This window comes from Ovis aries, chromosome 12 (genome assembly GCF_016772045.2).
Source record: "Ovis aries strain OAR_USU_Benz2616 breed Rambouillet chromosome 12, ARS-UI_Ramb_v3.0, whole genome shotgun sequence".
Taxonomy (NCBI): domain Eukaryota; kingdom Metazoa; phylum Chordata; class Mammalia; order Artiodactyla; family Bovidae; genus Ovis; species Ovis aries.
Window position 1 is genome coordinate 51,855,195 of NC_056065.1, and position 25,188 is coordinate 51,880,382.

A 25,188-nucleotide genomic window follows, 5' to 3' on the forward strand; every position below is an offset into this window, starting at 1 on the left:
GCCGGTACAGGATCCACCTGCAATGCAGGAGACCTGGGTCCCATCCCTGGTTTGGGAAGATCAGCTGGAGAAGGGAACGGCTACTCACTCCAGTATTCTGGCCTGGAGAATTCCATGGACTGTATAGCCCATGGGGTTGCAAAGAATTGGACATGACTGAGCGACTTTCACTTCACAGAGAAGTGAATGGCAGAGGTTCTCCAAGTCTGATCCACGGAAACCCCACATCAAATTCACCCAGGGCACTTGATACAAAATACAAGATTCCCAGGCCCTTCCATAGACCTACAGAGTCAGAATCTTGAGGTGAAGCCTGAGAAGGTGCATACTAGCAGTCACCCTAGACTGCTGTGATCCCCAAAGTCTGAGGCCCCCTTCAAAAGATCAGAGGGAGCTAGGGAAGAGGGTGAAGGGAGAGAGCACCCAGCTCTGCCAAGACATCCAAGTACCTTTGTGAGTTTTCACGTCTCTCCCTGGAAACTACCCCACATGACACCTTGGAGCACGGTCCCTTCCTCGCTCCGGGCCTCAGTTCCCGAGCTTCGGAGAGGGAGTAAATTGACCCCATCCCGGCCCAGGTTTCCCTCTCAGGGCTCTGCATCCCAGCTTTCCAAATGGCCAGGGTCAAACCTCCTGTCACAGGCCAGCTGGCCTCTTTGGATTCTTGCCGGGCTAGAGGCGTGGGCTGTCTTCTGGGACCCCAGGGACCCTCCTTCTAAAGGTACCCAGCTTACTGGATGCTGTTATGCCCAAGATGAGAAAAAAAAGAGCATCACAGCCTCCTCCTGGTGCCCCAGTAGCTCTCAAGGCATCGTCAGCTGATGAGTGAAACCGCAGGGAAGAAGAACAGGAACACAGGTAACACAGTGCCTGGCTCCTGGGCGGCCCTCAACACAAGTAAGGATTCTTCCCTGCCTGGGCACACAGGACTTCAAACTTAGAAGTACCCTGGCAAGGCTGAGGGAATAAAGCATACAGGAACCAGCAGCTGTTGTTTTTACTTCTCTCCAGGCCCCCGGGGAGAGCTTTCTGAAGCTTCTGTACAATTAAAAGGTACTGAACACAATGCCTGTGATAAAGTTACAGCCCAAACAAGCTGGGAGCCTGAGCCAGTCTCCAAATCTAGGCGATAACAAAAGACAGGGCAGTCAGCACCTGCAGATTGGCCACTGGGCGGAGAGTGTTCACCGAAGCAGTCCCCGAAGCCCAGCATGATGCACTCGGAGGGTCGCCACACCGAACCCACCAGCTCCCCTTCTCCCTGGCCCAGGCATAACCTCATCCAGTTTAGGGCCAGGACACTAGGTAGGTGGGACGCACATACCTGTCGCACCTTTGTGGCTGTTAATTTCTTCTAAATTTGGGGCTCTGGCAGCACCGGCTAGGCTAATGCCATGTGGTGAGGGCTCCAAGGAACTGCCACAATCAGCATCTTCTAACCGGCTTCTCTTGAAGGCATCCAGACAGCAGACAAGAGAAAGTCTGAAGTCCCCACCTTCATGGTAGCTGTCCCAAGAGGGACAGAGGGCCTGGTCCTTGAGAATAGGAAGCAATCCTGACTTTTCTCCTCCTGGACAGGCACTCATCTGATGCGCTCAACATGAAACACATTTACGGAGAGTCAATTCTTAAAAAATAACTATACACACAGGCACCCACACATGCATGCGCACACCTTGTAACCACAGCTTGCCATCCTCTCTGGAGTGTTTATAGCCCTTAGTGACTCACAGCAAACACAGGATCCCCACGGCAATTGCTTTGGACAGCTTTAATGACACGCTTGGTATGCTTATCTGCTGAGGCTAAAATCTGTGCGCACGCCAATGTGCCTAATTTTCCACTTTGGTCTACGGGCTGTGTTCTGGGGGAGAGGCGCTAACACTGAGGGGGTGTCTGCTACCATCCATGAGCCACGCGTGCTCTGTGGCTCTTGAGATGATGGGAAGGGAAAGAAAATCCTCTTTGCCCAGAATGGCTGGAGGGTCCTAGCAAATCTCCCAGTTGACTCAGCTGGAATATTAACACAAAACACAGAGGCCATTCTGGAAATTTCCCGATGACTCAGAAGGCCAAATAAGCAGCTTGTACTCTGTCAATAACACCTGTCCCATCAAATCCCAATATTTCAGACTTCAAAAGTTTAATGCATTTTTGAGACTTCTCTGGCAGTCCAGTGGTTAAGACTCTGCACTTTCCCTGCAAAGGGCATCAGTCTGATCCCTGACCGGAGGATGAGAAGGTTACGTAGCATCCTCAACTCAACAGACATGAATTTGCGCAGACTCCGGGAGATAGTGACGGTCAAGGAAGTTGGGTGTGCTGCAGCCCATGGGGCCTCAAAGAGACACAACTTAGTGACTGAACGAGAGCAACAACAACGGGGAGCTTAAGATCCTGTATGCTGCATGATGTGGTCAAAAAGTTTTTTTAAATTTCACACACACACATTTAATTCCTTTGTACTCTGGATAAATGGGAATCCCCCCATCCCTTATGGCATAGGTAGCAGCAGGCCCCATGGGTATGAAGGATGCTAACCATACAGATTCCTGTCCAACAACTCTGAGGTGGCTAACAGGATCCCATTTTAGAGATGCGTAAACTGAGGCTCAGAGGAGCCTGGAGGGCTGCAGTCCACTGGGTCACAGTGAGTCAGACACGACCAAGTAACACACACACACAAACTGAGTTCAGGACATTAACTAACTTGCTTGGAGACAAACAGCCAGGAAGCAGTAGAGCTGGTGAATTCAACTAGCAGGTTGCATTTGATTCCAAACCTGGTGCCCTGTACCCACTGCCTTGGCAGAAGGATCTTTCAGTTCCTCTCCCTGAACAGTCACATAGGGTGGAGGGGGCTGGGCCACAGCAAACTGCCTGAGGGAAACCAATGGAAAAATACATTCAAACAGCAGTGACTTTCATTCCTGAGTGTCCAGAAGAGCCATAAGCCCCCAGTCGTCTCTCTCCCACCCCATTACAGAGGAAGCTCACTCGAAACCTTCTCAGTCCTAGTGGCTGACTTTCAAAGACCATCCCCAATTCCAGTGTGGAGACTGAATCTCCCCCTCATCCAGCAGAAATTCTTTACAGAAGGGATCACACAAAGCTGACCTAGTGAGGAAATTGCTAAAGGCACAAAGATAAGCAAATGTTTGAGTTGCTTAAACTGAGGAATGTCAAGGAGAGGACAAACTTTTTTTTAGAGATAAAAATTTAAAGGAAAAATGGACCTGACACTTACCATGGGTCTACTTTCTTGAGATCACAGTGAGGTGCTCTGAGGTTTACAACGTGGGGCCAAGTCCTGGCTGTGACACCTACTAGCTGTGAGATCTCAGCCAAATTTTCTGAGCACCAGTTTCCCCATCTGTGGACAGAATTAGCAACCGCATCTACCCCTGGGTTGCCGGAGGACTAACGAAGACAAAATCTGGCATTTGGTGAGCACCAAGCCTGGCCCCTGGACATCCAAGGTGGTGCTAGTGGTAAAGGACCTGCCTGCCAATGCAGGAGACATAAGAAATGTGGGTTTGATATCTGGGTTGGGAAGATCACCTGGAGTAGAAAATGGCAACTCACTCCAATATTCTTGCCTGGAGAATACCATGGACAGAGGAGCCTGGTGGGCTACAGTCCATAGGGTCGCAAACAGTCAGACATGACTGAAGCGACTTACCATGCAAGACTGGCTCCTGGGAGGGCAAGGGATGGGAGCCAGCATACAGGTACACAGGGCCTGGCCCCCTCCTCCGGGGGGCTTTAGGTGAGAGGGAGGGGCAAGAGAAGATCAGAACTCGAATGACTAATAACGGAGGAAGCCTGGGAGGCTTCAGATTTGGACAGATAAAGTGCCCAGTCTACAAAAATACTAATTTACCAACAACTTAAAAAAAAAATGACTTGATTGGGAATTCCCTGGCAGTCCAGTGGTCACGACTTGGTGCTCTCACTGCCAAAGCCTGGGTTTGATCTCTTGTTGGGGAACTAAGATCCCATAAGCTGCGTGGCCAAAAATTAAAAAAGAAATAAAAAGACTTGATTTCCTTTGTCGACCAGCAATATCCTCTCGTCTTAGGAACTCAGCACCCACGCAGCTCCCCTCATTCTTTTCTAACCACTTACACTAAAAACCACCCGCTCCCACTGCGCTAACCCCTCACCTGTTTTTCTCTCCTGCCTAGCCTTTCCCATCCCTTGACACTTGCTGTGGGTCTTTGCCTACTGGAAATCTCCTCCCACAGAATACAAGCTCCATGGAAACAAGGGCCGCAGTCTTCTCGCTGCTGCTACAGCCCTGGCAGCTACAACAGTGCCTGGAGGGAGGAGATGCTCAAGAGATGTGACTGAATGGAGGGACCATCACAAGGGAATCATTCAAGTTCTCATCTCAGAAGGCTCTGGGACCACCTGAACACTCTGTGGGGACCCTGGAAGGAGCCTCCCTCTGGTGGAGTCACTACACCCCACACCAACAGGGAAACCGAGTTACAGAGTACCTCAAGGTCAGACAGATTTGGGGCCGCATCAGGTGCAGACCAAGCACTGTGTCTCATTTCTGCATCACCTGCTCTTGTCCGCTGTATACACGCAAATGGTAACCTCTCCTGGAAGTGGCCCCGCCCTGGAGGCCAGGGGTCAGCAGAAGTCACCAGCACAGAGTCTGTCACCCTGACAATCCCAGGATATCACCTATGAACAATATCAAGGTACCAGGCCTCCATCCCACCAAGCGAGCATCCCCTCTCCCTTTCCCCTTTCCCAAACACTTAAAAGTGCCAATTTTCAGACACTGTCACCCAGAAGGGCACTCTTGCAGTTTCTTAAACTGAGCTTTGCATTGGGCTGGGGAGTAACGTTCTAAGATCCTGAAGTGAGTCACCTCACAGCCTGGCTAACGTGTCTATTTCAGTAGTAATTCTGACTTGCAGTTCTAAGCCTGAAGACTTTCCATTGACCTCCCAGAGGAAAATCCCTCATGACAGCAAATGGTATGAGCACCCGTGTCCGTGATAGGCTGTTTGAGAACCTGTGTCCATGCAACTACCATGGACCTTCGCAGAAACTGCATTTGGTCTTTAAGATCCAGAGACCAGATGAGGGTGAAGGGTGTGGGGTAGAGAGAACTCAGAACTTTCTGGTTTAGCTGCTGGCTTGATCCTATTTCATACCAGTGATGCCAAGTGTAGATCAGGAAAGGAGATGCCAACTGCTCTCTGCCCTAAAGGGACACCAAGAGGGCCACTGGAGTAACAGCCACCCCCAGATCTCAGGGACAGGCTTTTCTCAGCTACATCATAGTCATTAGGATGCTGTTATCATGATACACAAGGGAAGTCTAGACAGACAAAAAGTAAACAGATTTATCTCCAACCAGCCCTCTTCTACATGTATACATAATAACAGCCTCCATTGGCCCAACAGTCACCTTGGGATCACGGAAGTACTTTACAGACAAAACAGATGTCATTTCAACGTAGTTCAGGAGCGGGGAGATGGAACAGATTAACAGTTCATCCTAAAGAAAAACTGAGTCAGCAGGGGCATCAAAAGGTACCCCACAAGTAAAGCTGATGGCTTACATTCATCAGCATCAAATACGAACTAGGCAAGGTGCTTTGCAGACATGAGCTTCTGAATGATCAAAATGTATCTGACATGATTAATATCTCCACTTTACAGATGGGTAAACAGTCTCAGAAAGATCAAACGACTTGCCCAAGCCCTCCCATTTGCTTATTCTCTGCATCTATGTTGTTTCACAGCAAGCTGTCTTGGGTTCTAACTGCTCTTTGCAACAGGGGAGGAGGTGGGATTGGGTCCAGCAAGCCCAGCTCCTAAACCAAAGACCCAGGGACTCAAACTCCTTCCAGTCCTCAGTGTCCCACTTCCAGACCCTTGGTGCTCCAAGACACCAGTGCAGCTCAGCTAATCAGAGTCAGTTGATTGGTGGTCCCAGCTCCTGTGGCTAGAACTCTGACCTCTGGAATCCCATCTCCTGGGGAAACCAATATGGGCAGCCTGGAATTAGGAGGTCTTGCAGTTGGTTGTTTTTAGGAAAGAATTATTAGGTGAATAAGCCTGGTGTTCCCAGCTGGTAAGCTTGTTGCCTGGGAGAGGCATTCTGGTGCCAAACCAGACGGAATTTGAAATTCCAGTACCAGGGCTTCAGGGATTCGGGACTTGGGCAAGTCCCTTAAACTCCAGCCTTTTCTGACCTCATCTTCCTGGAGATAACATAGCCTCACTGCCAGGGTCGTAATAAGATGTTAAGACACAGCAAGTAAATTACTGGAACACATGGGTGTTCAAGAAATAATGAATAATCATGTGATCCACCTATTCCCCACCCCCACCCCATTTTTCCTAGAAAAAGTATTCGAACTTCAAACTGTTGATGACAGTCTTCTCGGAAGCCCTTCCTCTTCCAGCTTCCTACCCTAGAGTCTGGAGGATCCAGGGGTTCCTGTGCCCCACCTTCCATGACCTAACTTGAGCTGGGGAGGGACCAGCTGAGGCCGGAACAGAATGGAACCGGAGCATCCACTCGGAACATTCAACGCTCAAACGCTGTTCTCCGCTTGGGGCGGATTAGCCAACGATACACAATTAGACCATTGCATTTGTGTCTCCTCCGCGGCAATTTCTCTTTCTGCCTTAGCCGTTCAAGCGTACGAGAAATCTCTTCGCTCCTAGCAAAAGCGAGTCATCACTTTCGTCTGAGAGGGGCGACGGGAAGGCAGCGCTCCCCTCGGCACTTGATGGGGTTGCCAGGTGGATTACAGGTGCGGTCACAGGGGGCCTCCCCAACACTGCGCGAGGCTGGCCCCATTCCCACGCTTCCCAGAACAGGCACGGGATCCGACCCAGACCCGGGTCTCCCGGCGCCGCGGGATCGCACGGCTCCCGTGGCCTTGACCTCCCTCGGCAGCTCCCTACGGGGCTCTGCCGGAAAGCCGCCGAGCTCCGAAACCCCCAGGCTGAGGACTAACTCCGTGTCCCGCGCGTCTCCTCCTGCACCCCGGCCGGCGCTCGGGGATCCGGGTCCGGCGAGAACTTTGCCACCAGCGGCTGCCGGATCCCGGTGGGGAGCGCCCCCGCGCGCCCGGCCCGGCGCTCCCGGGCCTGCGGCCGCGCCGCCCTCTCCTCTCGGCGCGCACCTACCCGGCTGGCTGCAGTCGCCATCCGCTCGAGCTGAGGGTGCCCCGGCGCGGGGCCGATCGCTCGATCCCGCCGCGTCCGCACTCGGCTCGCAGACTGCGGGCCCCGGGGGGCGAGCCGGCCCGGCCCCTGCCCCGCAGGAAGGCGCCGGCTCGCCCTGCGCCGCGAGCTGGCGGACGCGCTCCCAGGTGCCAGAGTCGGCGGCCCGCATGCCGCGTGCCCGGGGGGCGCAGCCCGCGGCGGCGCGGGGGGCTCCGACGGCGGGCGCCGGGCTCACAGCCCGCGGGGTCGTCGCCGCATCGGGGCGCAGCCGAGCGCCGCCCCGGCCGCCCGCCCGGCGGCCCGCGCGCGCCGGACCAGAGCTCTCAGTCCGGCCCGACGCCCGGCTGTCCGCTGCCGCCGCACGCGAGGAATTCGGCCGCCGAGTCTCTCACGTGGGAACGACTCTCACTCCCGCGGCTCCTCCTCCCGCTCCTTCCGGGCTGGCGAGCACCGCCGCTCGCCCCGCCCCCGGCCCCGCCCCCGGCCCCTCCGCGGCGCCCAGACTCGCCCCAAGGCCGGGCAGAGCGCCGCGACGCCCCTTTGTGCGCCGGGTCCTGGCCACTTGATACGCTCCCAGCACGGTCATTCCTAGAGAAACTCAGGGTTAGAAAGAAGGGCAGTGTCCCAGCGCTTGGGAGTGACAGGCCTGAATCCAGGTAACCCAGCCTGCATGTGTCTCTCTACTTTTCTGACACCCTTGAGACAGCCTTGCTGGAGAGCTGAAGTCCCAGCAAGTGGCCGGGAGAGGGCGGAAAAAGCAGGCAGGAAAAGGGGTGGGCCCTCTGGGACACTTCCTTCACTCACCTGGACTGTGCGGGCCGTCTTGCCTTAAGTGCACACAGTACTGAGCGCAACGGCTGTGCCAGTGGGGAGGAAAACTGATACGGTCCATACCCGTGAGGAAGCACTGGTGGGGGACCCTATATCTGCACCTCAATCCTCCGTCTCAGCTTCCCCATCTATAAAATGGGACATCACGACTTCCCACCCATCATCAGTGCTAGGTATGAACTCCCCTCTGGTTGGTGGGGGCGGGGGGGGGGGGGGGGGTGGTTGGCGCATGTGGCAAGGGAAGTGGTTCCAGGGAAGACCAGGGTCTGGGTCCCTGCTCTGTGGGTTATTAGGCCAGCCAAGCTCTGTAGGAGGTGACACACTGAAGGGGCTGCAAATCCGAGCCCACCCACTCCAGTGGGTGCTCCTGTGGCTGGCAGAGTTCACTGTAAAGTGAACCCAGCAGCTCTGAACCCCCTTTGATCTGGGGATTATGATACACTTTAGAAGGACTAATTACCTCCTTGCAGCCCCAGGAGGCAGGTCCCGTAGACATGGGAAGGTGAGGCTACCTGGCTGGGTGAGGAGTCACACACTTTCTCTGGTGTCCTCAGCCTCCCCCTCCAGACAGCATGCACCCCAGCTCCTCCAGGCCTGGCTCAGTCACCTATGGATTCCACTGGCCCACTCCTGAGCTCTGGGAACTTCTAGGTCCTGGCATATGGCTCTCTGACCAGCGATGGGAACCAAATTCTCCCTCCCCTCCACAGCGCACCCCCCCCCCCCCCGCCCGTCCCCCACCGGTGCAACTCTGGCTGCCTCAGATCCTCTGTCCCTGTGTAATAGGATGCCCGGCTGCCCAGTGGAGAGTGGACAGGTACATAAAATCTTAGTGATGCTCCCAGCTGGGGAAGAAAACCATCCATGGGGTTAATTAAATGCCCATACCGCTCTGGGAGAAGGAAACTGACCCCACACCAAGTGACAAGAGATGCTGAGAATCCCCCATGTCCTCTGCCTTTGCTGGGAAAAATGGCAGAACAGAACAAAAGAAAGATCACTCTGAACCCTCATGGGAGGAGAAGCTGGGAGGGTCTTTCATTCTGGAGACATCTGGTCCTGGAGACTCTGTTTCGGATGATTTCAGGGACATGACTGAGGGAAAGGAACAGCAGAGACTGCTGTGGTCTGCTTTATAGGGCATTTCGGTTGTTCTTTTTACTGAGAAAGTCTTTGCATATTAAACTCATAAGGAGGTTCTTCACTTCTACAAAGAAACACGCTCTTTCCCATATTTCTTGAAGTGCATGGAACTCTTGGTCAGTCTCTATTCACTTCCCTCTTCACTTCGTAAGGAGGACACAGCAGTGCAAGCATGGATATGAGCACTTGCCACTTGGATTCAATGTCAGGGAGACCTTAGGGAGTGTTGGGGACTGTGGCAAACAGGAGGGTTAGGGTTAGAGTTAGAGGAGGCAGTAGATGGTTGTCATACAGGAATTTGGCTCCAGCGTTACCAGAGGTTCCATTTTTTGTTTGTTTTTTTCTGGAGCTACGAGGAATGTGAATTTTGATATGAAATCTAAGTTTGAAATATTGGCAACTTTTAAAAACCTAAGAAGAAAGAGGAGAAAGAACAACGAGGTCAATATGTCTAGAAGTTTGTTTGGCTCACCGGCCACAGGTGCTCATTGGTGCCCTGTGCAGCCTTTCTAGAGTCTGCACATGTTTGCTACTGACGTTTCAATGATCCAAGCTATTTCTCAAGCTCCCAACCCTGGGGAGTTTCTGCTGCTCTCCGTTCGCAGCTGGTGTGTGTGTGTCCCCCACACTCAAGACTAGGACTTCACATGGCATTTGGGCCCACCTGCCCTCACTTTCTGGGATTTTCTGATGACCCAGGCCTCCCCTAGTCAACCTCAGCCTCTCTGTCTCCCCGTTCACAACTCTACTGGCAGGCAAATCAGTGACAGCAGCGGCAGCCTGCAGCCTTCCAGAAAACCATCCATCTGCCTCGAGTGGGAGGTCTTTCCTCTTTGAGGTATGTTTCTGATTATGAGGATGTCCTGGGCCCAGGAGACATTTCTGCTTAACTGCAACAGGAAATGCGGGAGCCAAGGAATGACAGTCGTTTTCCAGGAATGGCACCTCCAGGGTGGTTTGTATTGAAGACTCCAAGACCGGGCTGGCTTCTGAATGTGCTGCCTTGCAGAAGGGCCCTGCACTGGGGTTTTGCCATCGCTTTGATATTCTTAAATTAGTTTTGAACTAGGGGCCTCACACGTTCATTTTGCATCGGGACCCGCAAATTATGTAGCTGGGCCTTCTCCCAGAAGACCTGCTGGCCTCCCTGGCGGATGCTGAGAATTGATGTTGGAGACAGCTGGGCCTGGGGTTTGGCTCTCTCTGTCCCTCTGGGTACACTGTGTCCAGCCTCTGTAAGGCAGTGGGAAAGGAAGATTTTGGGTGAGGAGAAAGGCTATAGGAATTGTCCCCTCCAGTCCTCCTGACTACTCATAAGGAGCAAAGGCATAGTGAGAATTCAAAGTGGGGGCTGGGGGGTGGGGTGGGGATTGGCAACCCAGCCCAAGGGTTGGGAGGCTGCTCTAGTTACAAGCTCTGGGGCCAGACAGTGTCCCCTTGACCCTGACCTCAGGCCAACAGGGCACCACCAAAGAAAACAAAAAGGAGGCTGGGGGTCAGGGACATCAGGGGTCAGTGCAGTTCCCGTTCACAGTGCCTCTTCATTCCCAAGGAAACTTCCTTTAGGTCACAGGAGCAGGTGATGTGACAAGATATGTTTGACTTAAGGAACAAAACCCAGAAACCTTATATTAAAAACTTCACTATATTCAATATCTGGTTGAAATTGAATATTTGAATCCACTGGGATTTTTCAGGGTTTTTTTTTTCTTGACTATGTTTTTAGTATTTGTAGAAGAGGTTTAACTGATATCTTCCAGCCAAAATTACTCTCTTCAAACACCTGGCACTAAGAGAAGGTAGCAACGGTGGATTCTCAAGACTGTACCGTTTTGTCTGTAACACCCTCGTGAAGTCCCGGAGTCTGGAGACCTTGGTACCAATCCCCTAGCTTGTGTGTAACTGTGGAAAAGGATTGTTCTGTCTCTGCATCTAAGCGCCTTCATGGGCAAAAGCAAAATGAAGGGCTGGATTAGCAGAGGAGGGCGTTCCCAGCTCTGCCCAATATGAGTGAGTGGGTCTTTTTTAATCCTTCTCATGGTGGCTGTGGGGGTATGTGTGTTTTGTGTGTGTTGCTAGTAGTGATAGCAAGTGTATTGGTTATCTATTGCTGCGTGACAAATCACCCCAAATTGCAGAGGCTTGAGACAACAAGCATTTATTATCTCCCAGTTTCTGTGGGTCAGGAGACCAGGGTGGCCTAGCTGGGTGCCTCAGGTTCAGGGCTTCTGTGTAGACTGCCGACAAGGTGTCAGCCAGGGCTCCATTCAACTTAGGGCTCCCCTTGGGGAGCAACTACTCCCTAGCAAGATACAGTTTCTTGTGTTGGACTGAGACCCTCCACACCTCCTTGGCTGTGGGCCCTGAAGCCACCCTCCATTCTTGGCCATAGAGCTGTAGATCTTCTCAAAAAATTGCAGCTTGCTTCCACCTTGGGCTCCAGGAAAGAGCAAGAGAGGGCGTGTACAAGATGGAGACTGCTGTCTCTGTAACCTAATTTTCTTAAAAAATACTTTTTATTTTGTATTGGGGTCTAGCCAATTAACAATGTTGTGATAGTTTGAGATGGACAGCAAAGGGACTCAGCCATATATATCCACGTGTCCATCCTCACCCAAACTCCCCTCCCATCCAGCTGCCACATTGCATTGAGCAGAGTTCCCCCTATGCAATACAGCAGGTCCTGTTGGTTACCCATTTTAAATATAGCAGTGTGTACATGCTGATCACAAACTTCCTAATTGTCTCTTCCTCCTCCATCCTTCCTCCCTGGCAACCATAAGTTCATTCTCTAAGCTTGTGAGTCGGTTTCTGTTTTGTAGATAAGTTTATTTGTCTCCTCGTTTTAGATACTGCGTATAAGGGATGTCATAAGATATTTCTCCTTCTTTCTCTGACACTGTGACCTAATCTTGGAAATGGCATCCATCACCTTTTCCCTGTTCTGTTCATTAGAAGGGAATCACTAGGTGCTGCCCACAGTGGATGGGAGGGGTGACAAGACGGTGTGACCACCAGGAGGCAAGGATCAGGGAAGGCCATCCTGGATGCCGCACACCCCCGGAGGCTGGGGACACACTCTCTGGTGGCACAGGGACCAGGACTCAAATCCTGGCTCTGACACACACGAGTGTATAATCTGGAACACACGATTTCAGCCCAGAAGCCTCGGGCTCCTCATCTGTCAGATGGAGGTGATTGTGGTCATTACGTTGTAGGGTTGTGGTAGGCAGTTTTTGCACATGCAGAGCTCTGAATTGTGCTTGTTGTTGTCATCGCTAAGTTGCATCCAACTCTTTTGTGACCCCATGAACTGTAGCCCGCCAGGCTCCTCTGTCCATGGGATTCTCCAGGCAAGAATACTGGAACGGGGTGTCATTTCCTTTTCCAGGGGATCTTTCTGACCCAGGGATCGAACCCACATCTGCATTGGCAGGCAGATTCTTTACCACTGAGCCACTGGGGAAGCCCTGAACGGTGCTTCAAACAAAGTAAACCCTCAAAAAAGTGAGCCTGAAGACATGGCTGGAGGAGGCCAGGCGACGTGTGTTTTGCTTTTGAGCCAGATAAGCACTCTGCTATCTCCATGGAGATCTGCAGCTTGTGATCTATTTTTCAAAAGTCCTTCCAGCAGGCCCCAGGATGCCTTTGTGGCTGAGGCCACCGTGGGGATGGTACCGATCTCCTCTCTTCACTCGGCCATCCCCGTAGGACTCCGGGGCACAGGTGCAGTGGGAAGGATTAGACTGGTATTTTCCCCTCAAACCTTCTTAGACCTCAGCCCTTGGAGGCTGGAGGATTTTACCCCCTGTCCATCTTGCCATCTGTCCTGGGGAGGCCTTCTTGGCTGGAGACTTTTGTGTGCCTGTCATGGGCTCACTGATACCTTTGCTGATCTTTCCTGGGCCCCAAACGACCTGTCGAGGATCCTGATCCTCTCTAGAGGTTTCCAAAGGACCTGCCCTGGAGGCAGATGCTTATCCCAGATCCAGACATTGAAGTGTTTTTACCAAGTACAGCCGTGCCCTGCCTGTCAGACCATCTTGTATCCCAAATTAGATTCTGAATTGCACCAAAAGGAAAAATTCCTTCCTCATCCGGAAGCCATATCTCTCCCATTTTCTCTAAGGCTCTTCTGAGCAAGTTCATATCAAACAGAGAGGTTTCTACAGAAAGTTGAAATGTTGCAGCTTATTCAGGATCATTGGGCTTCCTGGGTGGCTCAAGTGGTAAAGAATCTGTCTGCCAATTCAGAAGATGCAAGAGGCACGGGTTTGATCCCTGAGTCTGGAAGATTCCCTGGAGAAGGAAATGGCAACCCACTCCAGTATTCTTGCCTGGAAAATCTCTTGGAGAGAGGAGCCTGGCGTGCTACAGTCTATGGGGGCCCAAAGAGTTGGACATGACTTAGCAACTGAACACACACAGCATTCAGAATAAATAACAATAACATCAAAATACTATGACTTCTAATAATAATATTGGCAAACATTTACATAGTGCTTACTATATAACCTTCCCAACAATTCTGAGAATTATATGTACTGTTATTATCATCCTCATTTTACAAACTTTACAAACAGACACAGAAGTTAAGTCATTTACCCAAAGGCACACAGCCAAGAAGTGATGTAGGCAGGACTGAAGCTTAATGTAGTCTGGCTGCAGAGTCTGGGCTAATAACCATCAAGCTACCTTGGTAACAGTGTCATTGACTGAGCACTTACTTCACCTCAGGGACTGTCCTTTCTAGCTCATTCAACCCTGCACCCTATCCCTATGTCCCAGATGAGAAAACTGAAGTTTAGGGAAGACAAAGGGACTTATCCCAGGTGATGTGGCTGGTAAACATGGGGTTGGGATTTTAACCCTCAGAAATGAGGGGTGTTCTCTGGTAGAATACCTTGCACCACAGGGTTATGGAGAATTGTGGGCATAGTGGAATGGTCAAGCCTTCCATGATTAACTCCTGAAGTCAGGAAAACATCACAGAACCCTCAGGAGGCATCTGGGGATGGGGCCTCTGCTGCCCCCAGTGGCCACTGGCAGTACTTCCCCTTCCTCAACTGGGGTCCTCAACTGGGGCTGCTGGTTCCTGGGAACAGGACCACTATGTTCACCACCACAATTTTCAGGTCCCATGTCTCCATGTCCTATGTGTGAGTCAAGAGACACAGAGGCTATGGGCCAGCGAGTGCCCAAAATAAGAATAATGTTTACTGGGACTTCCCTGCTAGTCCAGTGGATAAGAGTCTGCCTTGCAATGCAGGGGACTGCATGATTGATCCCTGGTCAAGGGACTAAGATCCCACATGCCCCAGAGCAACTAAGTCCACGTGCCGCTATCAGGGAGTCCCTGTGCTGCAACAAAAATCCCACATGATGCAACCAAATTAATTAATTAATTAATTTTAAAATAAAGAATAATGTTTACTGAGCCCTTCCACCTCTGTACCAGGCACTCTGCCATGTACTCATTATTGTTCAGTTGCTAAGTCATGTCTGACTCTGTGACCCCCCAGCATACCAGGCTTCCCTGTCCTTTACTGTCTCCCTGAGTTTGCTCAAACTCACGTCCATTGAGTCAGTGATGCCATCCAACCATCTCATCCTCATTACTTCAATGTTATAATTTAATTTATCGGCACACAGATAGAATCATCATTGTTAAGGGTTATTTATAGTATTCGGATGGGCTTCTCAGGTGGCTCAGTGGGTAAAGTATCCATCTGCAATGCAGGAGAAGTGTTCAGTCCCTGGGTTGGGAAGATCCTCTGAAGAAGGAAATAGCAACCCATTTCAATATGCAGAATTCCATGGACAGAGGAGCTGGTGGGCTACAATTCACAGGGTTGCAAAGAGTTGGACATGACTGAAGTGACTGAGCACACAGGCACGTATAATATTAGATAGAGCACTTTATACATATTAGCTCATTTTAATTCTCACAGCGCTGTGTAAGTACTCTCACAATCCTCATTTTATCAACGAGGAAGCCAAGGAACAGAGAGTTTCAGTAGCTTGCCTGAGGTCACACGGTAGACTAGGATGAAGCCAGGAGTTACAAGCAGGCAATTCTGCCTCCAGAGCCAGTTTTCTTAATTATTATGCCACTATTTTGTATTATTATAAAAATTATTATTTTTCTGATCTTACGGAGAAACCAAGAAAGGATTTGTCTAAGATCACATAGCTGGTAAGTTTAGACTCAGTATTTCAACCACGTCTGTCTTCATTTATTCATTCATTGACTCAACAAACACTGACTGGGTACCAACCACGTGCTAGGCATCGTACTGGGCTTCGGCTGTAAAGCACCATGCAGGTTAGCGTGCCACGGGCACCCGGGGTCTACCAGCATGTGACACCACGTGGTGGGTGGCCATTTCCTTCTCCAGGGGATCTTCCTGGCCAAGGGATCGAATCCTTGTCTCTTCCATCTCCTGTACTGGCAGGCAGGTTCTTTACCACTAGCACCACCTGGGAAGCCCCAGGCCTAAGGTAGACTCCCAGAAAGACCGGCAATTTCTGTAAAGAAGAAAGTGTTCTCCCTTCCTGGAAACAAGAAGGACCTGGATTCCTAGATCACCCCTCTCCCAGCTTCATCTCCACAGCAATTATCTGCAGAATGGCTCTTAGAAGAACATGGAAAAGAAGACAAATTAGACTTGGGAGAGGCTTGCAAGGGTCTGCGGTGTAGAGTCCTACACTTCTCCTTCAGAGTTGGGCAAGTCAGACCACCTTCCTGGGGCCTCAGTTTCCCCATCAGTGAAACAGGGATAAGAACACTTGCCTGCCTCCACAACTGTCCTGTGAAGAACAAAAGAGACCAGGGGTAGGAAAGCCCACGTAACTGCAGAAGGCCAAATAGACAGCCAGGCTGCAGGGCTGGTTCAGTTAAGGAACCATTTGCTTATTTCCTTGTTTATTTCCTTGGGTCCACATGTGCCATGAGTCCACTCCTGTCTTAGATACTATGGGGAAGGTCCCTGAGTGTAGTCAACCTGGATATTCAGATGAGACAGGAGAATTGCTGGCAGATATGACTTTGATTATGACTGACTGTGCTGCAGAGGCCTTACCAACTGGGGCAGTGACGAGTCCTTCCCTAGGGAAACAGAACTGTCCCAGAGCTCAGGCTAGCAAACGGCTTCAAGGTTCGTGCATGCAGGGTGAGCACTGAGGCCGAGAGATCCTGGCCTGGTCTGTCTCTTTAAGGCTTACAGTGCCAGTCTCTCCTGAAGCAACTGCTGTCACACTGGCCACAAGCAAGTTGGAACCATGGAGAAAGACCCTCGTGCAAAGGCCTGTGAAGGTCTCTGTTGTTCAGTCACTCAGTCATGTCTACCTCTTCAACCCTATGGACTACAGCACACCAGGCCTCCCTGTCCTTCACCATCTCCCAGAGCTTGCTCAAATTCATGTCCAATGAGTCGGTGATGCCATCCAACGATCTCTGAGCTACCTGCAAATAGTAATTAGGCATCTCAACACCGAGGTGGGGTTTATCTGTTCAAAGAAAAAGCTGGCTTCTCCCCCTGAGAGGGGAAAAGAAAAAGTCCAGAGAGGCTCAGATATTTGCCTAGAGACACACAGCGAATCAGGGGCCCAAGTAGACTGACTTCAGAAAGCCCTACAGCAGTGGTTCTCAAAGTGGCATCCCTGAACTAGCTGTATCAGCACCCTTCCTGTGCATTTTTGAGAAATGCAAATCCTCTTCCCCACCCCCACCTCCTGAGTCAGAAATTCCTGGGGTGAGGCCTGACAAGTCTTCCAACAGCCCTCTCCAGGTAACCCTGATGCTGATAAAGGTGAGGGCCACCGCCATTGCCTGGAGCAAGGACTGCTAGTTCTTCCCGTCCTTCTGAGTGGGTGGGGAGGAAGGGGGCCTTGGAGTGTAGCGCCAGTTTTTCAATGGCTGTACCACCCACTTGGGTGATCTTGCCTGGAGAATTCCATGGACAGAGAAGGGAGTCATACACGACTGAGCGACTAACACAGACACAGACACACACACATACACATCGCAGTTACATAACCACCCCTCCCCCACCCTTATGGCTTTTTGCACGCGGAGTGTGAACCCTGGGGCCCTCCCTAGTTGGGAGGCCACCTGCCTGGGCTCCAGGAGGCCTGTCCGCACATGCCCCAGGCTGCTTTCCTGTAATTATGGGCTTTACCTGCCCGCCCGCCCACCAAAACTCAGGCACGTCAGCCAGAGCGACTCCAGGCTTCTCCCACCCTGTAGGCAGAGCTCTCACAGCCTAAGTCAGCACCGCACAGCAGATAAAGGGTTCTGTGGCTGCAAGGCCTCCAGAAAAGCCAGGAATGGGCCTGACGCTGCCCCCAGTGGCCCCTGTGTGGGCCAAGCCCAGGAGGAAGAACGTTTTGCATCCTGGACATCAGGATGTAACCTTAGGCCCTGGTCTCTGGGTTCTCAGGGTAGAAATTGTCCATGGCCCCTAATCCCACAGGGACTAATTAGAACTTGTTCTAAATTCTTCTTTTCCCAGAATTGTCCTTTTAATATCTTTGGAACTTGTTTTCTGGAGGCAGATTTGTTGAACAGATATGTAGGAAGGACTGTCATTTTCCCCGTGAAGTTTCTCATTGAAAAAAACAAGCAGAAATGTGTTTCTAATGTAAAAAGAGCTGCGTTCTTTTTGTTTTTAAAGACCTGACCTTTGAAAGTAGGGTGTTTCTCTCGGATTAGAGGCCCACTGGAGGGATGTTCTGAGATTCCTGGGATGAAGATCAGCCCTGCCTCCCCTGTAAATTCAGGGCAGGGACAGGGTTGTTGTTTTTTTTTCTTTTTTTTAAAATATAAATTTATTTATTTTAATTGGAGGCTAATTACTTTACAATATTGTATTGGTTTTGCCATACATCAACATGAATCTGCCATGGGTGTACACGTGTTCCCCATCCTGAACCCCCCTCCCACCTCCCTCCCCATAGGGTTTTAAATTGACACATGCCCATGGCATGAGGTATGCAACACGTGCTCAAGTTTGCAGAATGATGGAAAGATCCCAAGTTCTGGCTCAGGACCTCCCAGTTGCCTTGTGCTGAACTTAAAGCCCTTCCCATTTCTCCTATGAAAAGTGTCTTAACAAATAATAGCTGCCTTTCACTGTGGGCCCAGGGGTAAGATAGGCCCTCTAGTGGTTTCATTTCATTTAATCCCTCAACTGCCCTCTTGAGAGAGGGATTCTGTTATGATACCCATTTTAAAGCAGGGTAAACTGAGGATAAGAGAAGAGAGCCGAGGTTGCAAACTGGTAGCCCTGGAGCCAACTGTGGCCTGTAAATGTGTTTTCTTTTCCTAGCACTCCAATAGAAGGCATTTAAAACACCAGTGGCCAGCATTTAAAACTGAGGATAATTTATACCAAAAAACTCAGCTATTTAGCTTTATTTTGGAAAAATCAGGAGGCCTGGTGATAGAACCCCCATTCCAGCGCACATGGCAACAGTGTGTGCCCCGCCTAGGTGTTCCTGTCCACAACCACTGGTCTTAAACCACAGTTGGTGACAGGCAAAGTCAGTGCTTGTCTGCGTCTGTCTGTCTATCTGTCACTCTTTGTGCTTCTCACCAGCGCCCACTTCCGGAATAGCCCGATGATAGATCAGAAGGAGCACTGGACAGGGAGTCAGGAGATGTCGGGGTTCGTTCTGTTGTCTTGGTGACCTTGGGCGTCAGTTCCCCAATCTATACAATTAGGAGGTTGGATGAAAGTTCTCCCAGAACCCCCCGACTCCTGTCAGCTTAAGGAAGGCTCCTCTCAGCTACAGAGCCCCCTGGGAAACTGCCCGAGGCTTGCGGACAGGCCACATGCGGGCTTGCCCACCTGAGCCATCTTGTGGCCATGAACACCTCTGGGCAGGATTGAATTTTTTTTTTTTTTTTAAATAGTAGGCTCTTGTTGTTTATCTATTTTATTTATTTTAAAATTTATTAACTTATTTATTAATTTATGGCTCTGCTGGGTCTCACTAACCCAGAACTTTGCCATCGGCACTAGCAAGGTCTACAGTCTGACTCTTTCTAGCGACAGGATGGTGGATTCCACTCTTGGAACAACCTCCAGCATCCATAACCCGATTGCACAGAGGAAAGAGTCCATCAGGGTGACCCAGACTCCCCGCTCTGACATGCAAGATTCCTGAGCTGGGCGGTGCAACCAGCTTGTCCCTGCCCAGGTCAGTCTGAGGACAAGAATGCCCGTTGGGCACTGGGGGCCAGCTGGGACTCTGTGCTGCCGAGAGGAAATACTCATTTAAGTCCCAGGAATAGAGAGCAATCATCCTCCCTTCTCTTTCTTCATCCTACAAACATGTGACAGAGGAGGAAACTGAAGCTCAGAGAGGGCAAATGATTGCTCAAGGTCACACAGCAAATCAATGCCAGGGTTGGATGAGAGCTCGGGCTTCTTGATCCCCTTCCAGGGGTACTTGTCATATTCTCTGTCACTTGGGAATTTAGAACCTTCCACTTCTTTGGAACTGGGCTTCAGAAGGGGGCTGGAGGAGCCCGTGTGGGCTCAGAGACTATCTGTGTGGTCCAGAGTCCCAGTGTGGGGCTTGTGCATAGTGCCTGAGACATCAACCACTGCAGAGAGAATGGGGACCCTCCGGCCTCGGAGGTAGGAGCTGCCTGAAGCTTCTAGGATGGAAGTTCAGTCCATAGGAAAGGTTGCAAAACTCACAGACATATTCTGGTTTTCCCACATGTTAAATAAAAAAATTCATATTCGTTGCCAACATTTAAGAAACAGAGAATTTTTTAAAATTCTTTTTCCCCTTACAGTAGGCTCTTATTAGTTATCTATTTATTTATTTTTGGCTGTGCAGGGTTTCAGTTGCAGCGAATGGGGGCTACTCTCTAGCTGCAGTGTGCGGGCTTCTCATGCAGGGGCTGCTCCTGTTGCAGAGCATGGGCTCTACAGTGCGCTGGTTTCAGTAGCCTCAGGACGGGCTCTAAAGCACAGGCTCAGTAGCTGTGGTGCATGGGCTTAGTTGCTCCTCGGCATGTGGGATCTTCCTGGATCAGGGATAGAACTCATGTCTCCTGTATTGGCAGGTGGATTCTTTACCACTGAGCCACCAGCGAAGCCCTGGTTACCTGCTTTAAATATAGCAATGTGTACATGTCAGTCCCAGACTCCCAGTCTATTCCTCCTCTCCAACTCTTCCCCACTGGTAACCAACCATACATTCATTCTCTAAGTCTGTGAGTCTGTTTCTGTTTTGTAAATAAGAATCAGGGAATTTCATGTAAAAGATAGGATTTCTGGCTTCTTTTGACGAGTTTCAAGATATGGCAAAAGCTGGACCACATTTCCACCTGGCTGTGACGGGCAGGAGGTGGGTACACTCCTGCTCATTCACCATCTCAACCACCCTTCCTGGTCTCTGCGACCTCCCTGCATGTAGGTTTGGGGAATGCAGGCTTCCCCTCTGCACCCTCCCATGCTAAAGTCGACCCTTGCTCATCCTGGCCACCCCTGGGGAAGTTCTGGTTATCAGTGGTTCTCAATGTGGGGCAGCTTTGCCCCACAGGGGACATTGGGCCATGCCCGGAGACATTTCTGCTTGTCACAATGAGAGAGGGGAGTTCCTACCAGCATCTAATGGGTAGAGGCTGGGGATGCTGCAAAACATCCTACGATGCACAGGACAGTCCCCACAACAAAGAATTATTGGGCCCCAAACATCAATAGTGCTGAGGTTGAGAAACTGAGCTGAATCCAAATAGCCCTGGGCCAGGAACCAGATCCTAAGAGGGAGGGTCACCCATGCTGGAAATGACGGCACTCTGAGCATCGTGTTAGACAAGGTGGGAAAAAGCCAGGATGCGTAAAATGTGGCCTTGGCTCTCGGAGTGCATGGGGGTGGGAGGTGGCCAGCTGAAGAGGAGGCACCCAGAAATGCAGAGGAGGGGCTCCCCCCACCTGATATATCCACAGGGTCTTGGGGGCAGAGGTCAGGATGGGCAGAGATGGGGAGGAGAGCATTTTGGGCAGAGGAAACAGCCTAAACAAAGGTATGGCGGCCATAATAGACACAGCGGCGCACATCCCAGACGGGCGGCTTCTGTTAGGTGGGAAGGGTGCTGGTGGGAAGCAAGGGCTTGATGGGGGAGGAGACTGTGGGTAGGGTGTAAAGGCCCTCTAAGTCCAGCTTGTAAGGGCTCTAAGTCAAGCCTGGGAGAGAGAGGGCAACCCTTGCGGAATCCTTGCAAACCTAGGGGAATATTAACTTTGTGACCTTGGAGAAATCGCTTAAATTCTCAGAGCCTCAGTTTCTTTACCTGTTCAACGGAATAATAAGAGTACTAACAGTTATCTCACATAGAACTTACTACACAGAACTTCAGTACCAAGTACTGAATTATATGTGATGAATTTAATCCTCATAGAAGTCCTATAAAGTATATACTACTATTATTCCCAATTCTATAGCAAGGAAACTTTGAGATATGGGTGGTCAATTAACTTTCCCAAGGATACTACTAATAAGGAAAGAATGTGAGATTTGAACTCAGGCAGTCTGGTTCCAGCACATGCTCTTCTTTTTTTTAATTAGAGTTTTCATTTTGTATTGGGGTATTGGTGATTAGAGCTTCCTTGGTGACTCAGATGGTAAAGAATTCGTCTGCAATGCGGGAGACCTGGGTTTGATCCCTGGGTCGGGAAGATCTCCTGGAAAAAGGAATGGCTACCCACTACAGTATTCTTGCCTGGAGAATCCCATGGACAGAGGAGCCTGGCAGGCTATAGTCCATGGGGTTGCAAAGAGGCAGACACGACTGAGTGACTAAGCACTCACTTAGAGCTGATTAACAGACAATGTTATGATAGCTTCAGGTGAACAGCAAAGGGACTCAGCCATATATACACTTGTATCCATTCTCCCCCAAACTCGCCTCCCATCCAGGATGCCACGTAACATTGAACAGAGTCTCCTGTGCTATAGAGTAGGTCCTTCTTGGATATCCATGTTAAATATAGCAGTGTGTATGTCAATCTCAAAATTCCTAACTCTTGCTTCTCTGAATCCTTCCCCCTAGCAAGCACATACGCTTAACTGTTTTGCGGTTGTGAATCTCTAGAACATTCTAGGTGAGTTGTCCTCAAGAATAAATGAAATAAAGCAGGCAGATGCCCAGCACGATCCTGGCGCAGAGTTAGTGCAGAAGATGTGACTCATCGGATAGAGTCCTAGCCCAGGCTGAGAGAACAAAGCCCAGTTCACAGCATCCATGGAAACAGGCACCGGGACGGTCAGTAGGGGGCATACCCCCTACAGGGGAAGGTGAGGGTAGAGGCAGGGTGCCCCTCCACTCAGGTGAGAAACAGCTAGCTCCATTTGCAGGGCCCCTGCTTCCCCGCCCCAACCCCGGCTCTTTAACGTCGCCAGGACTTTGCTCACTCCATGTCTCCTGCCTGCCATGTTCTCTCTTCCATTAAACCCCTTTTGTCTGTCCCTCCAACTGAGCTCAGAGGACACTTCTTTCCGGAAGCAGTTTAGGACATGCCTGGGCATGCCTTATCTTTGTACCCAGAGCATTTTTTCAAACTCAATTGGCCTCCTGGGGCAGCATCTCAGGGCTGTCTCAGCCTTTACCAAGCATGTGCATCCTATTTCTATTTATTTTTGGCTGTGCTGGGTCTTCCTTGCTGTGCTCGGGCTTTCTCTAGTTGCAGCGAGCGGGGGGGCTAGTCTCTAGTTGCAGGGTGCATGGGCTTCTCATTGCGATGGCTTCTCTTGTTGCAGAGCATGGGCTCTAGAGTGTGGGCTCAGTAGTTGCAGCACATGGTTTAGTGGAATCTTCCCCATGGCGTGTGGAACCTTCCCGGTCCAGGGATCGAACTGATGTCCCCTGCATTGGCAGGTGGATTCTTAACCACTGGACCACCAGCAAAGTCCAGGGCTTCATTTTAAATGCCAGCACAGGAGTGGGAGCATAGGGAAGGGAGAGGGTGGAGGGAGGACCAGATTGAATACTTCAATTTGACCCACACGTTCTCTGTTTCAGAGACACCTCCCCTTCCAGGTCTTCAAAAGAAGGAGGCATATCGAGTGGTCCCATGATGAGGGCAGCCTGGGATTATTTCACTGTCACCTCCCCTCAGGGATGAGCACCGAGGGTCACCAGCTTGTCCTCGAGAAAGTGATGAGATCACTAGGGGAGGGAGACAGTCGGTGAACACCATGATTTTCAGATTTCTTTCGTGTTTCAACTAATCATCTGTGCTTTCACTTTTTACATTTTGTGATGCTGAAAAAATATTAACACGCCCCTGTTAACATTTTCATTTTATGGAGCAGAAAGCAAAATGTCTGGATTATTCAATGAACTCTGGACTCCTGTTCAGCATTGGGCTACTTCTCCCAGGTCACCAGCCATGCAATGGCTTGCTTCTTTCTTTCTTATTTGCTCAACACCCTCTGTTTTATTGAGACATAATTGACATGCAACATTGTGTAAGTTTAAGGTATATAATGTGATCATTTGATACATGTATGTATTGCAAAATATTTACCATGACAAGGTTAGTTAACACATCCTTCACCTCACACAATTATCGCTGTGTTGTTGTTATGGTGACAATACTGAAGTTCTATTCTCCTAGCAACTTTCAAGTATATAATAGAATATTGTTAGCTATAGTCACCATGCTGTGCATTAGATCCCCAGAGCTTCCTCCTTTTATAACTGGAAGTTTGTCTCCTGTGTTAAACATCTCCTCATTCCCTCCACCCTCCTGACCCCACTGCCCACTAACCCCTGGTAACCACCATTCTCTTTGTTATTATAAATTTGACTTTTGTTTTTAGATTCCATGTATAAGTGAGACCATATGGTATTTAGGTATTTGTCTTTCTCTGTCTGGCTTATTCCACTTAGCATAATGTCCTCCAGGCTCATCTGTGTTGTTGGAAATGGTAAGATTTCCTTCTGTTTTTAATGGCTGAATAATATTCATATATATACATATATACATTTGTATATACACAAATATATATATACACATATGTATATATACACAGATATTTACATATATATCTCACATCTTTATTTTTAGCCATGCTGTGTAGCTTGTGGGGTCTTAGTTCCCTGACCAGGGACTGAAGCTGCTCCCTCCGCAGTGAAAGCACGGAGTCCTAACCACAGGTGCGTGCTAAGTCGCGTTAGTCACGTCCTCCGACCCTGTGCAACCCTATGGACTGTAGCCTGCCAGGCTCCCCTGTCCACGGGATTCTCCAGGCAAGAATACTGGAGCGAGTTGCCATTTCCTTCTCTAGGGGATCCTCCCGACCCAGGGATCAAACCTACGTCTCTTCTGTGTCCTGCATTGGTACGTCTCTTTACCACTAGCACCACCTGGGAAGAAAGCATGGAGTCCTAAGCACTCGACAGCCAGGGAATTCGCCATGACTTCTTTATTCATCTGTTGATGGACACTTAGGTTGGCTCCATGGCTTGGTTATTGTAAATAATGCTGCAATGAACATGAGGGTGCATCTGCATTTTCGAGTTAGTGTTATTATTTCCTTTGGATAAATACCCAGAAGTGGAATTGATGGATCATATGGTAGCTCTATTTTTAAATGTTTTGAGGAAACTCCATACTGTTCTCCATAGTCGCTGTACATATTCACATTCCTTCCAGAGCATGAGAGTTCCCTTTTCACCACATTCTTGCTAACATTTGTTATTTCTTATATTTTTAAAAATAGCAGAATATAAAAAAAAATAAAAATAAAAATAAAAATAAAAATAGCAGAATATAATGACAGGTGTGTGGTGATACCTCACTGTAATTTTCACTTGCACTTCCCAGATGACTAGTGATGTTGAGCAGGAGAAGGCAATGGCAACCCACTCCAGTACTCTTGCCTGGAAAATCCCACGGACAGAGGAGCCTGGTAGGCTGCAGTCCATGAGATCGCTAAGAGTCAGACAGGACTGAGCGACTTCACTTTCATTTTTCACTTTCA

General features: G+C 50.0%; 1 protein-coding gene across 4 annotated transcripts in view; it reads right to left on the reverse strand.

Moving 5' to 3' along the window:
* The window catches only part of KAZN (kazrin, periplakin interacting protein), a 1,321,995-nt gene that overhangs the window by 170,847 nt on the left and 1,125,960 nt on the right, over positions 1-25,188 (reverse strand). Inside the window, exon 1 of one of the 4 annotated variants that reach the window (XM_012187503.5) lies at positions 7,168-7,394. The exons of the other annotated variants lie outside the window; for them this stretch is intronic. Within the exon in view, the coding sequence (XP_012042893.3) occupies positions 7,168-7,375 (208 nt within the window). The 5' untranslated portion in view covers positions 7,376-7,394. Of the gene's footprint in view, positions 1-7,167; positions 7,395-25,188 lie in introns of those variants that run through there. 4 annotated transcript variants of the gene reach the window in all.